At 41.9% G+C, this 18,926-nt stretch overlaps 2 protein-coding genes across 5 annotated transcripts; both read left to right on the top strand.

Annotated features, from left to right (window-relative positions):
• Positions 1-31: 31 nt before the first annotated feature.
• On the top strand, positions 32-9,031 carry LOC136553431 (probable 2-ketogluconate reductase). 4 transcript variants are annotated; one of them, XM_066544964.1, is made up of 7 exons: positions 68-124; positions 1,717-1,951; positions 4,046-4,430; positions 5,677-5,848; positions 6,664-6,842; positions 7,584-7,680; positions 8,058-9,031. In XM_066544964.1, the coding sequence occupies exons 2-7, from the start codon at positions 1,757-1,759 to the stop codon at positions 8,212-8,214; spliced, it is 1,185 nt and encodes a 394-aa protein (XP_066401061.1). In that variant the 5' UTR covers positions 68-124; positions 1,717-1,756; the 3' UTR covers positions 8,215-9,031. The 4 variants fall into 4 exon arrangements, with proteins under 4 accessions (XP_066401070.1, XP_066401061.1, XP_066401057.1 ...); XM_066544960.1 differs by lacking the exon at positions 68-124 and adding an exon at positions 1,022-1,223 and having other exon boundaries at positions 1,845-1,951; positions 6,667-6,842; XM_066544953.1 differs by lacking the exon at positions 68-124 and adding an exon at positions 1,022-1,223 and having other exon boundaries at positions 1,845-1,951.
• A 2,145-nt stretch (positions 9,032-11,176) lies between these two features.
• On the top strand, positions 11,177-16,756 carry LOC136553421 (probable 2-ketogluconate reductase). Its single transcript, XM_066544940.1, has 5 exons — positions 11,177-11,558; positions 13,009-13,180; positions 15,196-15,374; positions 15,567-15,663; positions 16,502-16,756. Exons 1-5 carry the CDS (start codon positions 11,177-11,179, stop codon positions 16,656-16,658), a joined length of 987 nt encoding a protein of 328 aa, XP_066401037.1. The 3' UTR covers positions 16,659-16,756.
• The last annotated feature ends 2,170 nt before the right edge of the window (positions 16,757-18,926 follow it).

The raw sequence follows: 18,926 nt of genomic DNA, 5'->3' as shown, positions 1-18,926 counted from the left end.
GGGACGGGAACGCGCATTTCCGGCAGGGCGCGGGGCGGACCGGGCGCGTTCCCGACGGGAGGAGACCCCGCCGCCGAACGGGTGGGCACGGGCTGGGCAGGGACATCCGCGTCCCCCCTCGCAGGTGCGATGTGGAGCCGTGCCGTGGGGATTGGTGATGCCGGCTAGGACGGGGAGGGTGAAACAGAGGTGATCAGAGCCCAGATCTCCTACTCTCTGCTGCTGACCGCTCTGATGTTGTACATTCCCTGTAACCTCCATGGGATTTGATCAAGGAGATACGCTCAGAGAAGCTGTGGATGCCCCATTCCTGGAAGAGTTCAAGGCCAGGTTGGACGGGGCTCTGAGCCCCCTGGTGTAGCGAAAGGTGTCCATGCCCATGGCAGAGGGCTGGGTCCAGATGCTCTTTAAGGTCCCTTCCAGCCCAGCAATTCCGTGGTTCTGTGCTATGGCATCTCCTGGCTGTGGGAGGTTTTCTCAGTGTATTCACCCACAGCAATGACAATTTTCATGCCCAGCCACTCCCAGGCCCGCTCTGGGGTTCCATGGGCTCCATCATCACTCCGGTGATCCAAGCAACACTACGGGAGCACTCTGGGCAAACCCACCAGTGGAAGTGGTCAGCAGCAAAACCAGCACATTCCAGCACTGGCTTCCAGAATCGAGCTGGCCATTGGCATAGGCCATCCCAGACCAATCTGTTTCCTTAATTCCACAGCAGACACTCATTTGAAAGGTTAGCTTGCAGCAGGCAGGGACAAAAACATAGTCTCCACTATAAAAATTCCCCACAAACTGCAGCCAGGGCCGTGGGGAACAATGTAAATTGGTGGCAAATAGCTTTGCCCCACAAGTGCTGAGCTCTCCAAAAACCATCCGAGTCCTCGTCTTGCTTTATCACCTTTTTAGGACGTCCGGGGAGGGGAGAAGGAGAGGGAGAGGGCGGGGGAAAGGAGAGGGAGCCCGGTCCGGCTGCAGACAGGGGCAGAGGCAGTGGGGGTGGTGATCCCCGTGCCGGAGCTTCCCTGGAAATCGCCAGCCCCGGAGCTGGCGGTGCCCGGGCAGGCAGGGTTAAGGGAGCGGGGCTGGGCAGGAGCGGATGTGCCCGGCCCCGAGCAGGAGCCGTGAGCTCCCGGCTTTTCAGCTGCCGCGGGATCGAGCTGTGGTAGGCGCGTCGTCGGAAAGAAACCAGCCCTGGTCAGTGCTTTGTGGTCGTCGCTCAGGTATAATTAGTCTTCTTATTTAGAGAAGTTAGTGGGAGGAATTGATCCTGGATAACGCAGGCTGTTAATTTTAATTGAAAACTGGGCTAGGAAAAATTACATCGTTTATTTTATTATGATTTGTTTAAGTCCAAGGTGATATAGCAGTGCCAGCCAACAAATCTGTGAGTGAAACTCCGCAGGAGGAGTGAGTCAAGCTCCACAGATGAAATAAGGTCAATTTCAGTTAGCACTGAAGTTAATACTTAAACGTATTTGCCCCGTTGTCTCAATCTAAGTCATATTTTCAAAGTTTTCTCTGCAATGGCAGGACCAGAACTTAGTACAGTTATCTTATATCAATGATTTACTACGATTATGACTGCTTACCTACATGGAAGCATATAGTCTTATGTAAATACAAAAGGAGAAGAGACAACTTAAAAAAAAAAAAGAACTTGTTGATAACACAGATGGAACTAGTCCAAAACCAAAATTGTCATATCCTTGACAGGTGTTACATTTAGCACACTGGAGAAGATAACTGAATAATTATGTTCAGGAGCAAAGCATCAAGTCTGTCAAAACTGATTCCTTTGATGTTTGGCCAGTCAAATTTGGCTTACAAATTTTTTCATCCAGTTATTGCTTCTCATGGACTTTGCTGTCACAGAAGTGTGATTTACAAACAGAGGTACAGGACGCGCCAACTTAGTGCTGGAAGACGAACAATAAGCACTGGGACCAAGGTTGGTATCTGGAGAGCCCCCTTCCTTCTGTGAGGTTCCTTTAAGTATTTTTAATTTCCTGTTATCAGTGTGATTTTTTTAAGATTGTACCTGTGGTGAGCAGAACACCAGTTGTTGGACCAGTGCTATAGGCAGCGAATGGGTCACTCGTGCATCAAACACAGCTGGAATGGAATGGTGGCAGGCTCAGCATGCCCACACTTGTTGAAAGATCCATCAACATGCCACTAGCCTGCTTCTAGTGCACTGGTTTGTTTATAACTAGAGGCTTCCTTGTGGGTCACCTTTCTGTTTCTGAAGTGTAGGAAGTGCTTCCAAAGTGAAAGCAAGTCTGGCTCTGCCCATCATGTGTGGTGTATTGTAATAGGGCAGGAGGTGGTGATGAAAGCAAATGGAGTAATACAGTGCTGCCTCACTGGCATCTGCTAGTCACTTGATCATGTCTGGTGCCCAGTTTTCCCTGCTTAACAGCAAAAGTTTAGCTGCCCTCCAGGTTTACCAGATTCTGATCATTCATGAAGCTGGACAATGCCATCACAATATGACATCAACTCCTCTTTTATTCTATGCATCATTCATTCTGCAACACAAATCTAGTTTATCCTAGTAATGTTGTGTGATACTCTTTAAGAAATGCAAACTACACCTGGGGAAGTTTGCACAATTTTGACAACTAGATGTAGCTGACAACTTCAGCTGGCAAAAAAAAAAAAGATGAGATGTACATAAAAACATGGTCTTCCTTTGCAATTTGGCTGCACTGTTCACCTCATTGCTTTGTTTGCTGCAGTTGAGAACCAGATAGTATTATCAGAGACATTGTGGTGAACTGCAGACCTGTCCTAGCATGGAGGCCCCTTCAAGCCCATGTCCAGCAGCAGACTGAAACTGCAGCAGAAATGCACATCAAGGCCAGGATACTGCTGCCAAGATTGTAAGCCATTTAATAGATGTGGTTGGGATAAGTCTGAGTTTGCTCAGGACAAGGGTAAACATGGTTGACAAAAACTTCCAACCTACATTGACACAGGTTTGAGTTCTGATTACTCACAGAAGGCTTTTGTGAGAGGAGTGAAGCAGCAGGACACAGCTGGCCAGCATTGTGTGCCCAGAATAAATCAGCATACTGTTGTGGAAAATTTTTCTGATTCAGGTAGCAAAACATCAGGTTTCTTGGACACAAGCCTAGGAGATAGAATGGGATGGAGATCAAAAGTCAGTAGAGCACAGCAAAAAGAATTGTAGGAAATTAGGCACAGCTATTGTCAAGATATGCAGGAAATCTTCAACTACCACTTTTGCCAATAGGAGTTCTAATTAGGTGTTTGGTTGTATGTGGAGCCCCTATCTTATTGCAGAGTGCATTTGCTGGAGTGCTGTAGAGAGGACTGGGCTCAAAACTCTCAGGGCAGAGGAAAGTTCTAGCATGAAAGACTGTGTTATCAGTGGTATCTCCTCTAGTGTTCTTCCTCACTGGTTCAGCACATAAGTGTGCTAAATTTTGCATAAGGTAAGTTCAGGTACAGATCTGAATGTTTAAAACACTGAAGGCAAGCAGTCTAACAGCTATCCAAGGGTGGCCCTTCATTGTGCAAATTTGTTAGACATAAAGAATCCTTGTCAGAACCATCTGGGCCTCAGTGCCATCCTACATTGCCTCTGGCTTCACCAACCATAACCAACAGGCAAGAAACTTTGATTAAATTTCTAGCAGCCTCTGTTTCATAGCACTACTTATAGAAGGCATTGGTGAGTAAGCTACTGGAAAAGCTACTAGTTTTGTATTAAATCAGTATTGATTCAGGAGCAAAATGAAACTCTTTGAGAAGAACAGCTTGTAGGACTGGATTTGGATGTAAGAGTGTAGATATTCCTTGGTGTTATAGTCTAAATCAGCACTTGGTAAAAGTACTTGGAATTTGTCTGACATACCACACTAGTACCAAGTGCCTGTGGATTAAAAGCACTATTGAGTTTCATCAGTTTCCTGATCTACACATGTGAATTTAAATGATAACTTTTAAAGGAACATCATTGCTCCTTTCAGAGTGTTCTCCTAAACAAAGGAGTATTTCTTCTATTCCTCCATTTCAGGTCATGGAAGAAGGAGAGTTGCCAGCTGTTTTGATCCTGGATATAGGAGGAACTCATGGCGTGCTAGAAGACCTTGCAGCACTTTTGAAGAAACACTTTCACCTTATCACCATGAAGGAATTTCTTGGAAACAAAGAAGAAATGAGAAAAAAAATCCAATCTGTTTTTGTGTTTGAGTGCAGGCCAACTATTGACCGTGAGCTTCTAGAAAGCCTGCCTAATTTAAAGGTGATTGCAAACTCTGGGGTTGGAGTGGATCACTTAGACTTGAAAATGATCTCGAGCTTTGGTGTGAAAGTGACCAACACCCCGCACGCTGTGGCAGACCCAACAGCAGACATAGGAATGGCCTTGATGCTGGCCTCTGCCAGAAGACTAGTGGAAGGTAGTGTTTTAAATTTTCTTGGTCCTAGCTACTTCTTTGGCACACTTTGCTTTTGCTGTGAGAGAGATGATCTTTCTGAATCAATATTTGGGATGCTTTTACAGGGAAAAATTTTCACAGGCCTTAACTTTCAGAGGCATCTACTTCTCCTATGTCTTACTTCTTTTTAGGGCAACAGTGACAAGAGTAAGGCTTTTGTCTAAATTTTGCACTTAAAAGTTATGTGATATCCTGTTTGGAATAATGTCTGGGGCTTCATTCTTCTCTGGCTGTTCACTGGGAGGGTTGTTTATAGCTGTGAAAACTGAATACAGAGTGCCAGAGTGCATCCAAATTGAATGCCATCACTTTCCATTTCCCCTTGAAAGAAGCATTAGGAGCTGCAGGAAGATACAGAGCATTAGTGGCCACATCTCCAACTCCAGAGCAGTAATTAGTATAAATTCTTCTTTTTCCTACCTCTGTGGATCAGTTTGTCTAAACCAGTGGGTTGTATTTCCTGAAGAGCATCAGCATTATTTTTGAAATAGATGATAATCCTTTTGACAAAGCTGTTATAAGTTGTTCCAGCAGCATTAGTTTGTGTCCCTAAAAGCAGGTTCTTTCCCCACTCCCTTGCTGAGCAATGCCTTTCTGGGGAAGGAAGGAAGGAAGAGACCTTCATAAGAAGCTGCCTCTCTCTTCAGGGACTCATGGTCTTCTTGTCACTGCTGCTCCACCCCTGAGCATGAAATAATCTCTTTCCCAGTGATATTTTCTCCCTATTGTATCTTTTTGAACCTCAAGTTCTTTGTGTAAAAGCTCACTGAGATCCCTGGCTGAGCTGGAATTTGAAACCTTCACCCCTACTCAAGGAGTGAGACTGGTTTGGGTTGTGATCCAGGAGAGAAACTGTGAGATTTACCCCAGCTGAAAAAAAAAGTGAAGTCAGTGCTTACAGGTGGTTTCAAAGAAGCTATTTTTGAACTTCCAAGAAAACACACCAGCTGTGGAAAAGTTAATTCCCCAAGGAGTCACTCCTTCCAGCACAGTACCCAGCCAGGATCCCACTGTGTTACACAGGCTTCAGGCTTGGATGCAGGAATTGGCACCATCCAGGCCCTTATATAAACTGGTCCAAATCAACAAAGGTGTTTTGTAAAGGGTGCTCCAGAGCCCCACTGCTGTAATGGTGATGAACCTTTTATTTCCCCCAGGCCTCCATTTATGGCTTATTTGTACCCATTCAACCTGTATTTCCACGCAGGCTGCCACATTGCCGTGTCTCCAGACACAAAGTATTTTGCTGTTGACTGGCTGGGAGTGGAAGTAACCAGAGCAACACTTGGGATCATTGGGATGGGCAGCATTGGATACAAAGTGGCTCAGAGAGCCAGAGCCTTCAATATGAGGATCCTGTACCATAACAGAATCCAGAGGTAAAGGTTTCTGCATTTCTGTTTTCTGCAGTTAATTGTCCATGGGGCAGTGACAGAAGCCACAGCTCTGCTCTGTCCCCAGCCTTCCTGTGCACTTGTGGCAGTTGTAAGCAGTGTGACAAGCACCACTGTGCCACCACTTCCTCACTTTGGGTCCCTCCTGCTCCCTTCAGGAAGCAGTTCCCCCTGCACTTGCCCTGTCCTGGTTAGCCACTATCAGTTTGAAACAAGGACTGTGTAAGCATTTGGGAGATGTTGTACAAGCAAACCAGGTCTTGTGCCCTCATGGTGTTCCCTCTCAGACTCTTCTTCAGGCTTCTGGCAGCATCCCTGTTCCTCCCAGCCAGTCTCCTCACCCTAGCCAGATCTCTCATCACACTGGCACCAATGACAAAGGCCTTCATTTCTCATGGATCTCTAGTTCCCTTTCTTTCACAGTTCATTTCTTTTCAATCACAAGTCCTAACTGGCATGTCAGACAAGGAAAGTTTCCACAGGAATTGGCATAGACACAGGAGAGAAGAGCAGGGTCTGACTGCATCCCCAGCCTCCTAACCTCATCTTGCCTGTGTGCTGTGCTTTCACACAGACATCATTCCTCCAGTGTCCCACCACTCCTGTAGCCTCTTGCTCCCTCTAGCCCACATCCTTTCTGCATCCACTCTACCAACTGAGCCTATCAATGGCTTATCCTTTGTGTTGGTCTCAAACCTCTCAGTTTCTGTGCTTTCTGGAACTCTCCTAGGGCTGACTGATTGTTAAACTCAGTTAGAAATAGTTGTGTCAATTTGGGGATTTGTGCATTTTTCCTTCAGAAGAAAGGAGGAGGAAGAGGCTGTTGGTGCCCACTACTGTGCAAAGATGGAAGACTTGCTGCAGCAATCTGACTTTGTTATGTTGGTTGTGAACCTGACTCCTGAGACTCACAAACTGATTGGGAAAAAGGAGCTAGGGCTGATGAAACCCACAGCTACTCTTATAAACATCAGCCGAGGTAGGAGGATCTGAAATCACTGTTTGTGGCTCCACACTTAAGGTCATCTTTTGTCTGATTGTGTTGATATTCCCCTCTCCAACCTCAGTCTGTGATATCCCTCTGTTGTTTGAGTCATGAAGTAGCTGGCAGTCTACAAATCTGTGACTTACATGGATCATATGCTATGTCTTCAAAGGCCCTCTGGAAATTAGGGATGCTCAGCAGATGGTTGGTTCTCTTTAGCCTTATTCTAGAAACAGAGGGTTTTAGTGGAAATAACTGAAAGGTTTATCATCAGTGAGGGAGAATGGGGTACAAGGGAAAATATTAAGTAACATTTGGAACAGCAGTGTAGAAAGGAAGCCTCACATGGGATAACAGCTCTGTTGGCACTGAACGAGCATATGAGAGAGATTATCAGTAAACAAAGCAGAGATAAAAGAGTGGAAAATCTGCAGAGATTAAATGCTTTGTCTATAATAATACAGGAAGTGTCAAAATGAGGAAAAGACTGAAACTGGTATTGGTCTCATCCCTAGAAAAATCTTATGCAGTGGACCATAATCATCCTATAATTAAAGGTTAATAAATAAAATCTTTGGTTTGTTTGGTTAATAATTATTAAAAAGGCATTCTATTTTCTAACAAGATAAAGATCCTCTACTTTTTCTCATTTGACCCTGGAGACCTTCCCCCCCCTTATAGGTAAAAATGTGTTCATTAACCTCATCAGGATATCAATATTTAATTTCAATGCAGGTGCAGTTATTGATCAAGATGCATTGGTAGAAGCTCTCCAGAATAAGATTATTAGGGCTGCAGCTCTGGACGTGACAAACCCTGAGCCTCTGCCAAGGTAAAGAAACTTCTTTCCCAGTCTGTTAATCTGAATTGTTTTAAACTGTGTTCAAAGTGTGCTCATAATTTTGCTCTCCACCGGGAGACTCATTGTGTAAGGGCAAAACCTCAGACTGTCTTGCACAATCATAAATAAACAAGTTATTCCTCTTTCCCACCTCTGATGGGTCTTTGCCAGCCTGACTCATGGGCCAGGCAATGAGCAAGACGGATGGAGAAGAAGAAACGTGTAAGCAAGCATCCCCCAGCTTCATGCTTGTTCTGTGCTTTGGTCTGAATGGGCTGTTGCTGAGGTTCAGTTCTTCACAACTAGCATGGGATAGCAGCAGAGTAAGTTCCTTGTGTAACACATTCTGTTCTTTCCATTTCTTCCAGAGATCATCCTTTATTAAACCTGAATAACGTCATCATAACCCCGCACATTGGAACCGCAACAGTTCAGGCCATCCGTATGATGGCAGAAGAAGCAATAGCAAACATGCTGGCTGTTCTCAATGACCAACCCATTCCAAGTGAAGTGTTTCCCAAATGATGAGTGCCAGATGATGCCACTAAATTTCCTGTGTACTAGAAAGCACTATTTCTTATCACTTTTAAGCTGAATAAAAAAGTAACCTGTTCCTGCACTGCTCATCATGATGCTGCAAAAGTGTCAGACTTGATCTGTTCTGTTACTTACAATTTGTGAAAAATGCCAATCACTTGTTTTAAAATTTTAAAAGTTTAATAGTAATAAAATGGTTATAAAAATAGTAATACAAATTAGAGCAATAAGAATTTGGACAATCAGAGTTAGGACAATAAAGGACAACAAAAGCAAAGAATTATGAATGTTTGGATGCTTTACTCTTGAAAGCATGGCTCGCTAACAAACCCTTAAAAGCAATAGCCTGTTGCCTATTCATATATCTCATACATGATGCATACATTCCTTTTAAACTAGGGATTTCTCTGGTTACTGTTAACTTTCCCCCCCTTAATCCTGTTGGCATCTCAAAGACAAGAAGGAGGTAGTAGAAAGAGTGTATTTTCAGATAAAGAGGCAATAATTCTTCTCTTGGAGATGTAGGTGTCTTGCTGCTGTTATCACTGTACGAAGAGTTTCTTGAGCTAGTTAGAACATGTATCTTATATCACATAGTTTTTATTTTAATACTATGTTATAGCCTAAAACTATTTTTAACACACTACTGAAAAGGATTAATATAGTATAACTTTTTAACATAACACATAAAATATCCATTTTAATATTTGTGAAAAGCCAATCACAAAATACACATTTTTCACACAATTAAAAAAAATAAAGTGAAAGTAATAAAAGAGATTTGTTTGAAGATTTTAACTGGGCAGTTATGCATTTTGGTCTCTTCATTCTATTTCGGTGAATAGCAATGTTCTGTTCCCAGTTCTTGCTGCTACATAATGATAAGCAAGTGCACCTGGCAATTTGTGTAACACTCTCCAATCTGTTGAAGACGAATGAGCATTGATTCCCTGCAGAAATTTGACTGTATCCTGAAACACTTTTCAGCCAATAATCCAATATTCTATTTTTATATGTAAACACTGAAGAAATGTTCTTTAAAGTGATCATAGGCCTAAGGTTTTCTAATTTAGGAAGAGCCCTGCTTCATCTACATGTTAAAGCAAAGCCAATTGCTGAAAAAGTGTCTTTATTTTTCATGAAGGTATCCTTTGAAAACCAAAGTAAATTCCAAGAGATTTAGTTCCTCCATGCAGATACAATTGATGCTTTTATCTTCACTGGCCATGACAGAAACGTAGAATTACCATCGAAATCACATTGGTGAGGGTATAACCTAAAGCAAAATTAGTGATCAGTCCTGACTTGCAGTCCAGGGCCAAGCTTCTTCTTACATTCTTTCCTATTAGCAATCAACAAATTCAGAAAATTCAATAAAATGGTTGTCACCTTCATAAAGTCAGGAAGACTTTCCATTATTTTGCAACATGGTCAGGCTCCCTGAAGGGATGATAAAATGAAGTTCTAGCACAGGAAGTGTAGGCAGGCCAAGAGTTAGACATTCCATTGGAAATAGTAAAATAATACTAGCAAGACAACAGAACTGCTACAGGATTGCTACTCCAAGATCTTCAGCTCTTGAACACTCCCCACAGCTCTTCCCAAAATTGCTATTGAAAATTAAAGGTAGCTTTATGTAGTCTGTCAAAAAAACCCAAAGTAACTCAATTCACAGGCCCTCTTGGGACCAAAACCAGATGGTCAGGGATTCTGAGGAAAAAAACCAAACAAACAGAAAAAAAAACCCAAAAAATTTAGAGTGTGTATGTCCTTCTTGGAAAACACTTGCCCAAGCATATATGATTTTGTTATTTTTGTAATTTACAGTAGGCTCAGGAAAGGGCTCTGCAGTCACTGGGGTCTCTTCAGGACAGGTGGCTGCAAAAAGCATTTAAAAATTAACCTGATAACTCAAAGTTCATGATGAAGCCGTGCAATTTATTTTCATGACGTAAATTTGGTACAACATTTTTCTAAACTACTTGACAGGGTACTTTGTGATTTCAGGGTAGCAAAGGAGATTTATTGCACTATATACTGCAAACTACTGAGGATCTGAAACTAAGTAATTAATGACAACTGTTGTGTTTTGAGCATAGTAGCAGTAATACTGTTGTGGTGCATATTTTTGATTGTAATTTGGCCCTAGTAGTCAGTTTTATAAACCCCCCCCCTGCATTTTGTATTATTATAGCATATTTTATTACCAATGGATTGTTCCTTTCCCCCCTGTGTTGTTTTTTTGTCCTAGTTTGTTTTGCTCTAGTTGTTGTTTTTTTGTTGTTTTGTTCTAGTTGTCCATCTCCCTACAGACCTGCCCTTTTGTTCCCTGTTCCTTCTCCCATTGAATGTCAATCTCGCCTCAAGCCCATCCCTTTCTCTAGAAATTTCCCTATCAATTTTGTATCCTTCAAAATCCCATTGGTTTGTTTAAATTGTTCCCCTCCCCAGTAATCTCCTTATCGGTTTAAATATTGTATTCCTCTCCTTGCGTTCCACCCCCAGTTTCTCCCAATTGGCTAAAGATTGTATCCTCCCCTGGACCTCCCCCATTTATAAGTTGGTGTATGGTTTTGATTTAGTGTTTTCCTGTCCCTGACAGCTGTCTGGTTTTGGTCACTCTTGCTGACAGTGTTGGGAGTTAGTCGGGCAGAAGAAATCCGGCACTGCAGCATAATATGGAATCTTAGATCGCGGGGACAGAACTTGTTCAGACTGATTATGTGAATAGCTCTGTGTATGTATGTGGGCACCTGTGTGTGTGTAAGTGGTAGCATATTTAAAAGACCTGCTTGCTTGTCTTGGTTTTCTTATCTTCCTTTGTGGTTTACAGGATCTCTTGACATAAATGTCATTAAATGGGACATGGTAGTGATTATTCTTTAAAATGTCTGGAAATAATAATATGTGTTTCTTCTGACACTTTGTGTCTTTCTTCTTTGTGCAGATCATGGAAGAAGGAGAACTACCTTGGCTTTTGGTAAATGAAGTTGGTGGCATATGTGGGATATTGCATAGCCATGTGCCATTCCTGAAGAAACATTTCCACCTCATCACCATGAAGGAATTTCTTGAAAACAGAAAGGATGTAGGCAAAAAGGTCCAAGCAATCTATTTGTGGTGGCACAAACCGGTCATTGACAAAGAGCTCCTCCAGAGCCTGCCAAACTTAAAAGTGATTGCGAATTCGGGGGTGGGGATGGATCACTTGGATCTGAAGCTTATAGCTAGCTTTGGTGTGAAGATGGCTAATGCTCCACATGCTGTTTCCAGCACCACAGCAGATACTGGGATGGCTTTGCTGCTAGCATCTGCTAGAAGACTCGTGGAAGGTAACATCTCAATTCTTTTGTGGCTTCCAAAACTATTACAAGATTTGCCTGCCATTAATTTGACTTTTCTTAGGGTTACCTGTAGTGCACATGGTTTTACATAAAATGTGAAAATGTAAGTATGTTGGCTTGGCAAACAGAATAATCGGTATTTTAATATATTTTATGTATAATAGGTATATTTAAATTATTACATTAGGCATACATAGCATTTATTTCAAGCAGATATAAATAAAACATGATGGCATTACAGTGCTATGACCAAAAGTGTGGGATGCCAAAGATCAGATATCACTGAACTCACATCCTGGCAGAAGAACTTAATATGGGAGGCAGCAATGGGGTATAAGAAGATTATATAGAATTGTGGGAGATCCTGAGTTGGAAGGAACCCACAAGGCAGATAGAGGCATGGGCATATTCTTGGAGACTGAAATGTATTGGTGCAGAATTTGGGCTTTTAAGGGGCATTAGGGAGTAATAATAGAGGCAGCCTACTTCAGTTTTTGTTAATAGCATCCTTTCTAGTCTCATCAACAATTTTTTCTAGCTATTTTGTCAAATAGACCTACCCTTGGCTTGGTTAGAAAGCCTCTTTCTTCAGGAAAAAAATCCTTCACATTTATCCTTTTATATTTACCTGACTTTGACTTGCCATCTCTACTACAGGATTCATAGAAACTCAAAGGGGGTTTGCATCCCTCTAAGTTGGTTTCTACCTCGCAAAGGGGGAGACAGTTTAAAAGGAAGATTAATTTCTTGTTCCCATTTACTTAAACTATCCCTGGTGGCATTTCTGATAGTTCCGAGTTTTATGATAGACTGAGCTTTTTCCTGAGTCATTTTTTGTATCCTTTCACAATATTCTGCTTGTGTTTTAGAAAAGCTGGCAATATCAGAAGATTGAAATATCAAAAGGCTGTCACCTTGCAAGAAGTGCTGACACTGTGTACATAACTGTATTTTATGTGTTGTAGAACTATCCAGAATTGTGCAGGTTTAACAGGTAATTACAGAAATTACCAAGTTGTGATTTTTAAAGAAGTCTCACTTTTCTTTCCAAGGAGAGTGGCAGATGTGAAGAGGAAACCCAATATCTGATGGTGTTCTCCATGTGATATCTTCAAACTCTGCATTGTTATTGGCAATAATTATTTTGATTGTTGGTGAGGAACAGGGCAATATTTTCATGAGTCTAAGGCAGTAATAAAATTTTTGGAGGGATTATATCAAAAGGCTTTTTGTAATATGGTGAGAATAAATTGGATTATCATCTATAAATGTAGCAGGGATGATGATACGTTAGGGTGTTACCTAGGACATTACATTAAAAATCACATTTGTAAGCATTGCAAGTATGCTCTAGTAGCAAAACAAGTCCAGGCTCTTTTACCTTGTTCCTCCCTGTTGGACCCCATTCATTTCCCATATTTATGTGTTTTTCTTGCAGTCCATAACATTTCAATTTCTCCAAGTATGGACTACTGTGAAGCTGATATTCTGGGAGTTAAAGTTGCTGGAGCTACTCTGGGGATCATTGGCATGGGCCGCATTGGGTATAAGATTGCTGTGAGAGCCAAAGCATTTGAAATGAACATTTTGTACCACAACAGGACACGGAGGTAAAGATATGTCTTGACTCTAATTGCAGCACAAACTCTTCCAGATAGTCAGTATTTTCTTTTCAAGGAGTTATGACAGAAATATAGCAAGAAATGAGGGAATAGGGCCAAGATTAAAAAAAAAGAATGGTTGTCTGAAATCAGTCCTGTAATGAGTTACTCAGTGATTAAACACTTGGAAACTTAATTTAGGTTTTATATTAGAAATTTCAAAGTTTCCTGCAGAAAAATGGCATGGAAGGAAATCAAACTTATGCTTTTTTATTCTTATCACATTTTACTATAATGACAACATAACTCTATTTGTTGTTCATTTTTTCCCCATATTTTGAAGTTCAGAAGGGATATTTTGGAAACAGTGCCTGGAAACTAGGAAGCATATACTTGGCAAAATATGACTGAGAGCTGCTCTTAAGAAAATCTTGGTTTTTTCTCAAGCCAGTAGGAATTTTAGCAAGTATTTAACTCGATTTCACCCTTTATTTCTAGTCCCTCCTAGCTTGTGTATCTGGAAATCTGAACCTTGTTAGACATTCAGCACAGGGGCTCTTCAATTTGAAGTGAGCAAGACCCCCATGAGCCACTCAAGGCCTTTGCAATCAGGCAAGGTGCAGATAATGAGCAGAACAATTATTTACTACTATAAACTGTGGCCTACCCTGAGAGAACTTTACTCCTCTGTGACTGGAGGCAGAAGCTGCAGTGCTAGGATGTGGCTTTCAGGGATTTTCACCATAGGCAGACTGCTGGAGGAGGGTCACTGCTTTAGCTAGCTGTAGGCAAATCACAAGGGTGAATGAGGCCAGGAATTTTTAGCCATGCTTGGCATTCCTGTTTCTTCAGAAAAACAGCTGAGCAAACTTACATTTAAAAGAAAGTACTCCTTAAAATATTTCAGAATTTCTTCACAAACCACAAAAAAAAAAAAAAAAAATTAAAAGACACAAATCCCTCTATTCTTTTTTTTAATGTGTATCATCCTCAACTCCCTCTGTTTAATATTCTTCAGTCTTTAAAATAATATTTATGTCAGAGTGCTGTGATGAATTATCAATACACAGTGCAACAGAAATTAAAAGCCTAAAGTATATTTAAAGTATATTTACACTTCCAGCTTGTGTGCTGAATCAAGGTGCCCTCTGCATGCTGCAAAACTGGCTGCAGTTCCATTCTGTTCTTTTCCCTCTTACTTTCTGGTCATTGGCCTTGAAAAAAAAAAAACAGTGAAGTGCAGTTGTTAGGAGAGACATGGGTCAAAGTTAAATTGAAGTTGTTTTCTTAGTGTGATCTCTTTATTTCTAGATTAGGGAGGAGATAACTTAAAGCTCTTCTCTTGCAACCAGAAGCAGGTGATTGTACACATGATCTCCTATCATTGCTTCTTCATTTCCCAAAGTTCAGACAGCTATATTTACAAAGAATGTAAGAAATGGCAAGTATTCTTCTGCACTGTGAAAAGTTAAAACTAAAAATCTCTTTACTCTGCTGACTTTTTCTGCTGAACACTTTACTCTGTGAATGTCCTGGGGCAGCCAGGAGCCTGGCAAAGAGCTGCCTTGCTGATTTCACTCATAAAAAAATGACAGGCATACTGGGGGTGCCAACAGGATGAGGACCACTGCCATGCCCAGAGCATGCATGGGTGAGTTCTGGTGAATACCACTCCTCTGGTTTGAGCAGTGATTGCATCCTTTGAGATACACAGGGGATCCTGGAGAATGGACTGTGTGCTGCCATCTGCTTCAGTGCTCAGCCTTAGTTCATTTGCAGACTTCATAAGAAGCCCTTGGAATCCTGCACTGAAGCGGCTGACAGGCAGGCATGCAATCTATCCTGTGCTGTAGGGCTTGAAGCTCTCCAGAAGGATCTAAAGACTGAGCTGAGGGTAAATTCACCTTTGTTTGCCACCTGTTTGCTATATGGATGTGATAATCAGATCCTTTTGTTTGTATTCTGGTGATATCATTGAAGAAAATGTTTTCTTGACTGAAATGCTTTTTTCCCCCCCCCGCTAGGAAAGTGCAAGAGGAGCAAGCTGTCGGTGCCACTTACTGCAAAAAGATAGACAGTTTACTCCAGCAGGCGGATTTTGTGATGCTGGTGGTGAGCCTGACACCTCAGACACACAAGCTGATTGGGAAAAGAGAGCTGGAGCTGATGAAACCCACAGCTACCCTCATTAACATCAGCCGAGGTACCATCCAGATCCATTGTCTGGCCTCACAGCGTGGTCCTGCTGTGTCCCACAGCACCGTGCTGCATCCAGCACAGCTGGGGCATGTGGGGAGGGTGATCAGGAAATTCGTCCCTCTCCCCTTCCCTTCTCTCTTTGCTCTCTGCTCTTTGCCTGCCAGGCGCACTCAGGGACACTCTCATTCCACCCCAGGTGCAGTAGTTGACCAAGAGGCGCTGGCGGCAGCTCTGCAGACCGGTGTTATCAGGGCCGCAGCTTTGGATGTCACCTCCCCAGAGCCACTGCCCAGGTTGCCATCTCTGCTTATTCCTCGGGAAGGATGGGGGAGCCCTGCTGAGGCCAGAGGCATCCCTGCAGCAGGCAGGAAGCTGGCCCCCTTGCCTCTGGCATGAGTTGGGATATAAGTGCCATGAATGGGAACGGGATGCAGCCCAGACACAGGGGCTGATAACAGACCAAAGGGAAGCCTGGGAGCCAGGAAACAGCAGGAGCAGAGAAAGCATTTAAACCCAGTCCTTAGAATCACCCCCTAAAGCTACAGCAGCTCTTCACTTGCAAATTGCTTTATTCAAGTGCAGCTTGCCAGTTTTAATGGGTGGAAGCTGCTTGAGGCCTAAGACCTGCTGCATAAGCAGGAGGTGTCCTTCTCCACAGGCTTCTTTCCACAATACAAGGCTGAAGTACTGCAAACCTCTTGGGCCTAGAGACTGCTTAGCTTCTCTAAAAAGACTGCTCTACCAGGATGGTGCCTTTTGGAGTAAACTGTGCTGGCTGCATTTTGGGTTGTGAGGAGTTTGGTCTTGTTGTGTCTGTGTGCAAATAACTACAGCTCAGACTATTGTGTAAGGTAAATGTGTCAGGAGGGCTTAAATCCTCTCTTCTGACATATTTCAAATTACTGCCTCATGGCAGAAGTGTGTTTCTGGAGAGAAGAGCTACTTATGAAGTCTTTGCTTGTCCTATTGCAGTTCAAAATTACTTCAATATAGGTGCTAAGGTTCTCTGGGGCTAAGTGGGACTTGTAGAGTTGTATCAAATTAAATTTAAATACTGTGCAAAAGCTAAAGTAAGACTCCTCTTTATTTAGATGAACAACAATAGTTAACTCTTTTTTTCTTTCCTTCCAGAGATCATGCATTGTTAAAATTAAAGAACGTCATTATAACACCTCACCTCGGCATTAAAACAGACAAGGCCACCTACATGATAACAGAGGAAGCAGTTGAAAACATACTAGCAGCCCTGAATGGTCTCCCCCTACCCAGTGAAGTGCTCCCTAGCTGATATGTGAAAGGATATTGCATATCTTTTTATTCTTCTCTTTGTCTTTTTATTCTTATCTTTCCCCTGCACATCAGCTCTAAAGATCTTGTTAAATACAAACGTTCATACACCACACTAAAGCTTGGAAGGAAGCAGTTTGCCATCGTGTCAGTTGTGTTTATATAGTTTCTCTTGTCTAATACTAAGTCCAAAAGACAAATAAACACCCAGTGTGGCAGTGCTATGCCTTTTGTTATGTAGGATGCCTTTATGAATAGTATTATTTATCCATAAAATTTGTAGCAAAGTTGCCATTAAGTGCAACCGGGATTTTGCCTGGAGCCTTAAGCATCATTACACAGCCTTTGTCTTGCAGGTGTGCTGGCCAAAATACACTTTGTCCCATCACTTTTGCAGCTCCAGGAAACAAGACATTGCAGCTTTTCAGGCACAGCAAATTGGCTGTCAAGAATTTCAAGACTGCCCCAGGGGCCTCCCTGCTCTCTGAGGTACAGGTGCCCAGTACACATTTCATTGTTACATGTATAACCTTGAAAAAATAAGTTAAATTTATTAAAAAATAAAAGGCTAAGCAATAAATTACGGAGCTGAAAAACAAGGTTATGTACAATAAAAGAGAAAAGAGGAAAAAAATGCCTTTTCTTAGAACAATATCCTAAAACTGCAGAAAACACACAAGGCTTGTGCACATGCAAACTTTTCTCAAGTGAAGAAGCAAACAAAATCAGATACAGTACTTCATATCTACTTAAACAATTGTACATGCTTGGCATTTGCTTGGAGTTTTACTCCTACATCTGCAGATATTTCAAGAATCTGGGCTGATTAGTTTCAGAAGTGCTCCCTGCCAGGGGGTGCTTTAGAAGGGAAGACACATCTTCCTGTCAGTCACTGGAGTGATGAGTTGATTTGCACACAATACCTTCAATTTCATGGTTACTGAAAGTGGATGCAAAAATGCAGTGGCCACATGAGGGAAGAGATGATCCACTATAGTTCACTCCATTGATTCAGGTTTTTTGAAATATTTTGATGTGCAAAAAGTACATGATCTGGAATAAAGTGCTGAGTTCTCTCCATTGATTCAGGTTTTTTGAAATATTTTGATGTGCAAAAAGTACATGATCTGGAATAAAGTGCTGATACAGAGTTCTGTTGGGAAAGTGGGCCTTACCTACAGCAGCTAGACAGGCTGATACCAAATAACACTTTATGACAGTTTATAACCACTGAAAACAAATGCATCACTTGGTTTGGCCTTGCCTGAAGATTTCCTGTCTCAGCTTTTTTTTTGCCTGTAATAAAATACTGCTTTATAAAACTTAATGTAGACATAGGAAATGTATGTCTTTATCCAGCTTCATGCTTAAGCTATTCTGTACAACCCACCTGAGAGATGTATGCATTGCATTGTACAAAAGTCTTTTATGGTAACACAATACTTCAAAGCCTAAAGCTAAGAAATAACTATTATGCAAGCACCTTGTTAACACTGCAGGCATCAGCTCACCCTGCAGGATTACATGGATACCAACAGCAATATTTAATGATGGGGATGAAGTCCACAGACTATGCAATACTTCCCTCCATATACCCACAGACCTCACTCATTTCAGTGCTCTGTGCAGTGCTGGTATATCAGATCCCTTTCTGTAAGAGAAAACTGGCAAACAGCAACGATGTACACACAGTGAAATTCAGCTTAACACACTACATGGAGGTCTGTAAGGTAGTCTACAAACTAAATATACTTAGAACATGATAGTGCACTGGTGCAATTGACAACTTCTTTTCACATATGATGCTAAACAGATATAATTTCTGTAGAGCTGTGTCAGCTCCTGACCTATAGCTTGAAAATTGGATGTTCAAGTTGCATGAAACAGCTTTGAGAACATCCGATTCTCTCCACATCTAACCACATAACACACGCATTTTCTTGACATTTGATATGTATGTCCTGGATTTTTGCTTGGAGTAACATTCCTTTGACTGTTATTTTTTTGGCTCCTCTGTCTAATTCCTCCTTCATTTTGTTCATTCAAATTTGTGGATTTGATATACAAAGGCAAACACTACTGTGTTGCCCTCCCAAAGGTTTTTCTTTACCTTCAAGACTAAAATGTGGTAGGCCTCCTTCCTCAGACTTGTGTCTTTGAGAGGGACTTTACAAGGGTCCTTTGATCTCAGGTGAGCAGTAAGTTAAAAGCTTACTCATTACAATCTTACCACTAAAGCAGTTTGGAAACTTTTTTATGTGAAAGAAGT

Source organism: Molothrus aeneus, chromosome 1 (genome assembly GCF_037042795.1).
Source record: "Molothrus aeneus isolate 106 chromosome 1, BPBGC_Maene_1.0, whole genome shotgun sequence".
Taxonomy (NCBI): domain Eukaryota; kingdom Metazoa; phylum Chordata; class Aves; order Passeriformes; family Icteridae; genus Molothrus; species Molothrus aeneus.
This window is presented reverse-complemented; position numbering and strand designations above follow the sequence as displayed.

Coding starts and splice junctions, on each gene's coding strand:
- LOC136553421 (XM_066544940.1), top strand. CDS start 11,177: ATGGAAGAAGGAGAACTACCTTGGCTTTTGGTAAATGAAGTTGGTGGC. Junction 15,375..15,566: donor CCTCATTAACATCAGCCGAG/GTACCATCCAGA, acceptor ATTCCACCCCAG/GTGCAGTAGTTGACCAAGAG. Junction 15,664..16,501: donor TCCCCAGAGCCACTGCCCAG/GTTGCCATCTCT, acceptor CTTTCCTTCCAG/AGATCATGCATTGTTAAAAT.
- LOC136553431 (XM_066544953.1), top strand. CDS start 1,100: ATGTGCCCGGCCCCGAGCAGGAGCCGTGAGCTCCCGGCTTTTCAGCTG. Junction 4,431..5,676: donor TGCCAGAAGACTAGTGGAAG/GTAGTGTTTTAA, acceptor ATTTCCACGCAG/GCTGCCACATTGCCGTGTCT. Junction 6,843..7,583: donor TCTTATAAACATCAGCCGAG/GTAGGAGGATCT, acceptor ATTTCAATGCAG/GTGCAGTTATTGATCAAGAT.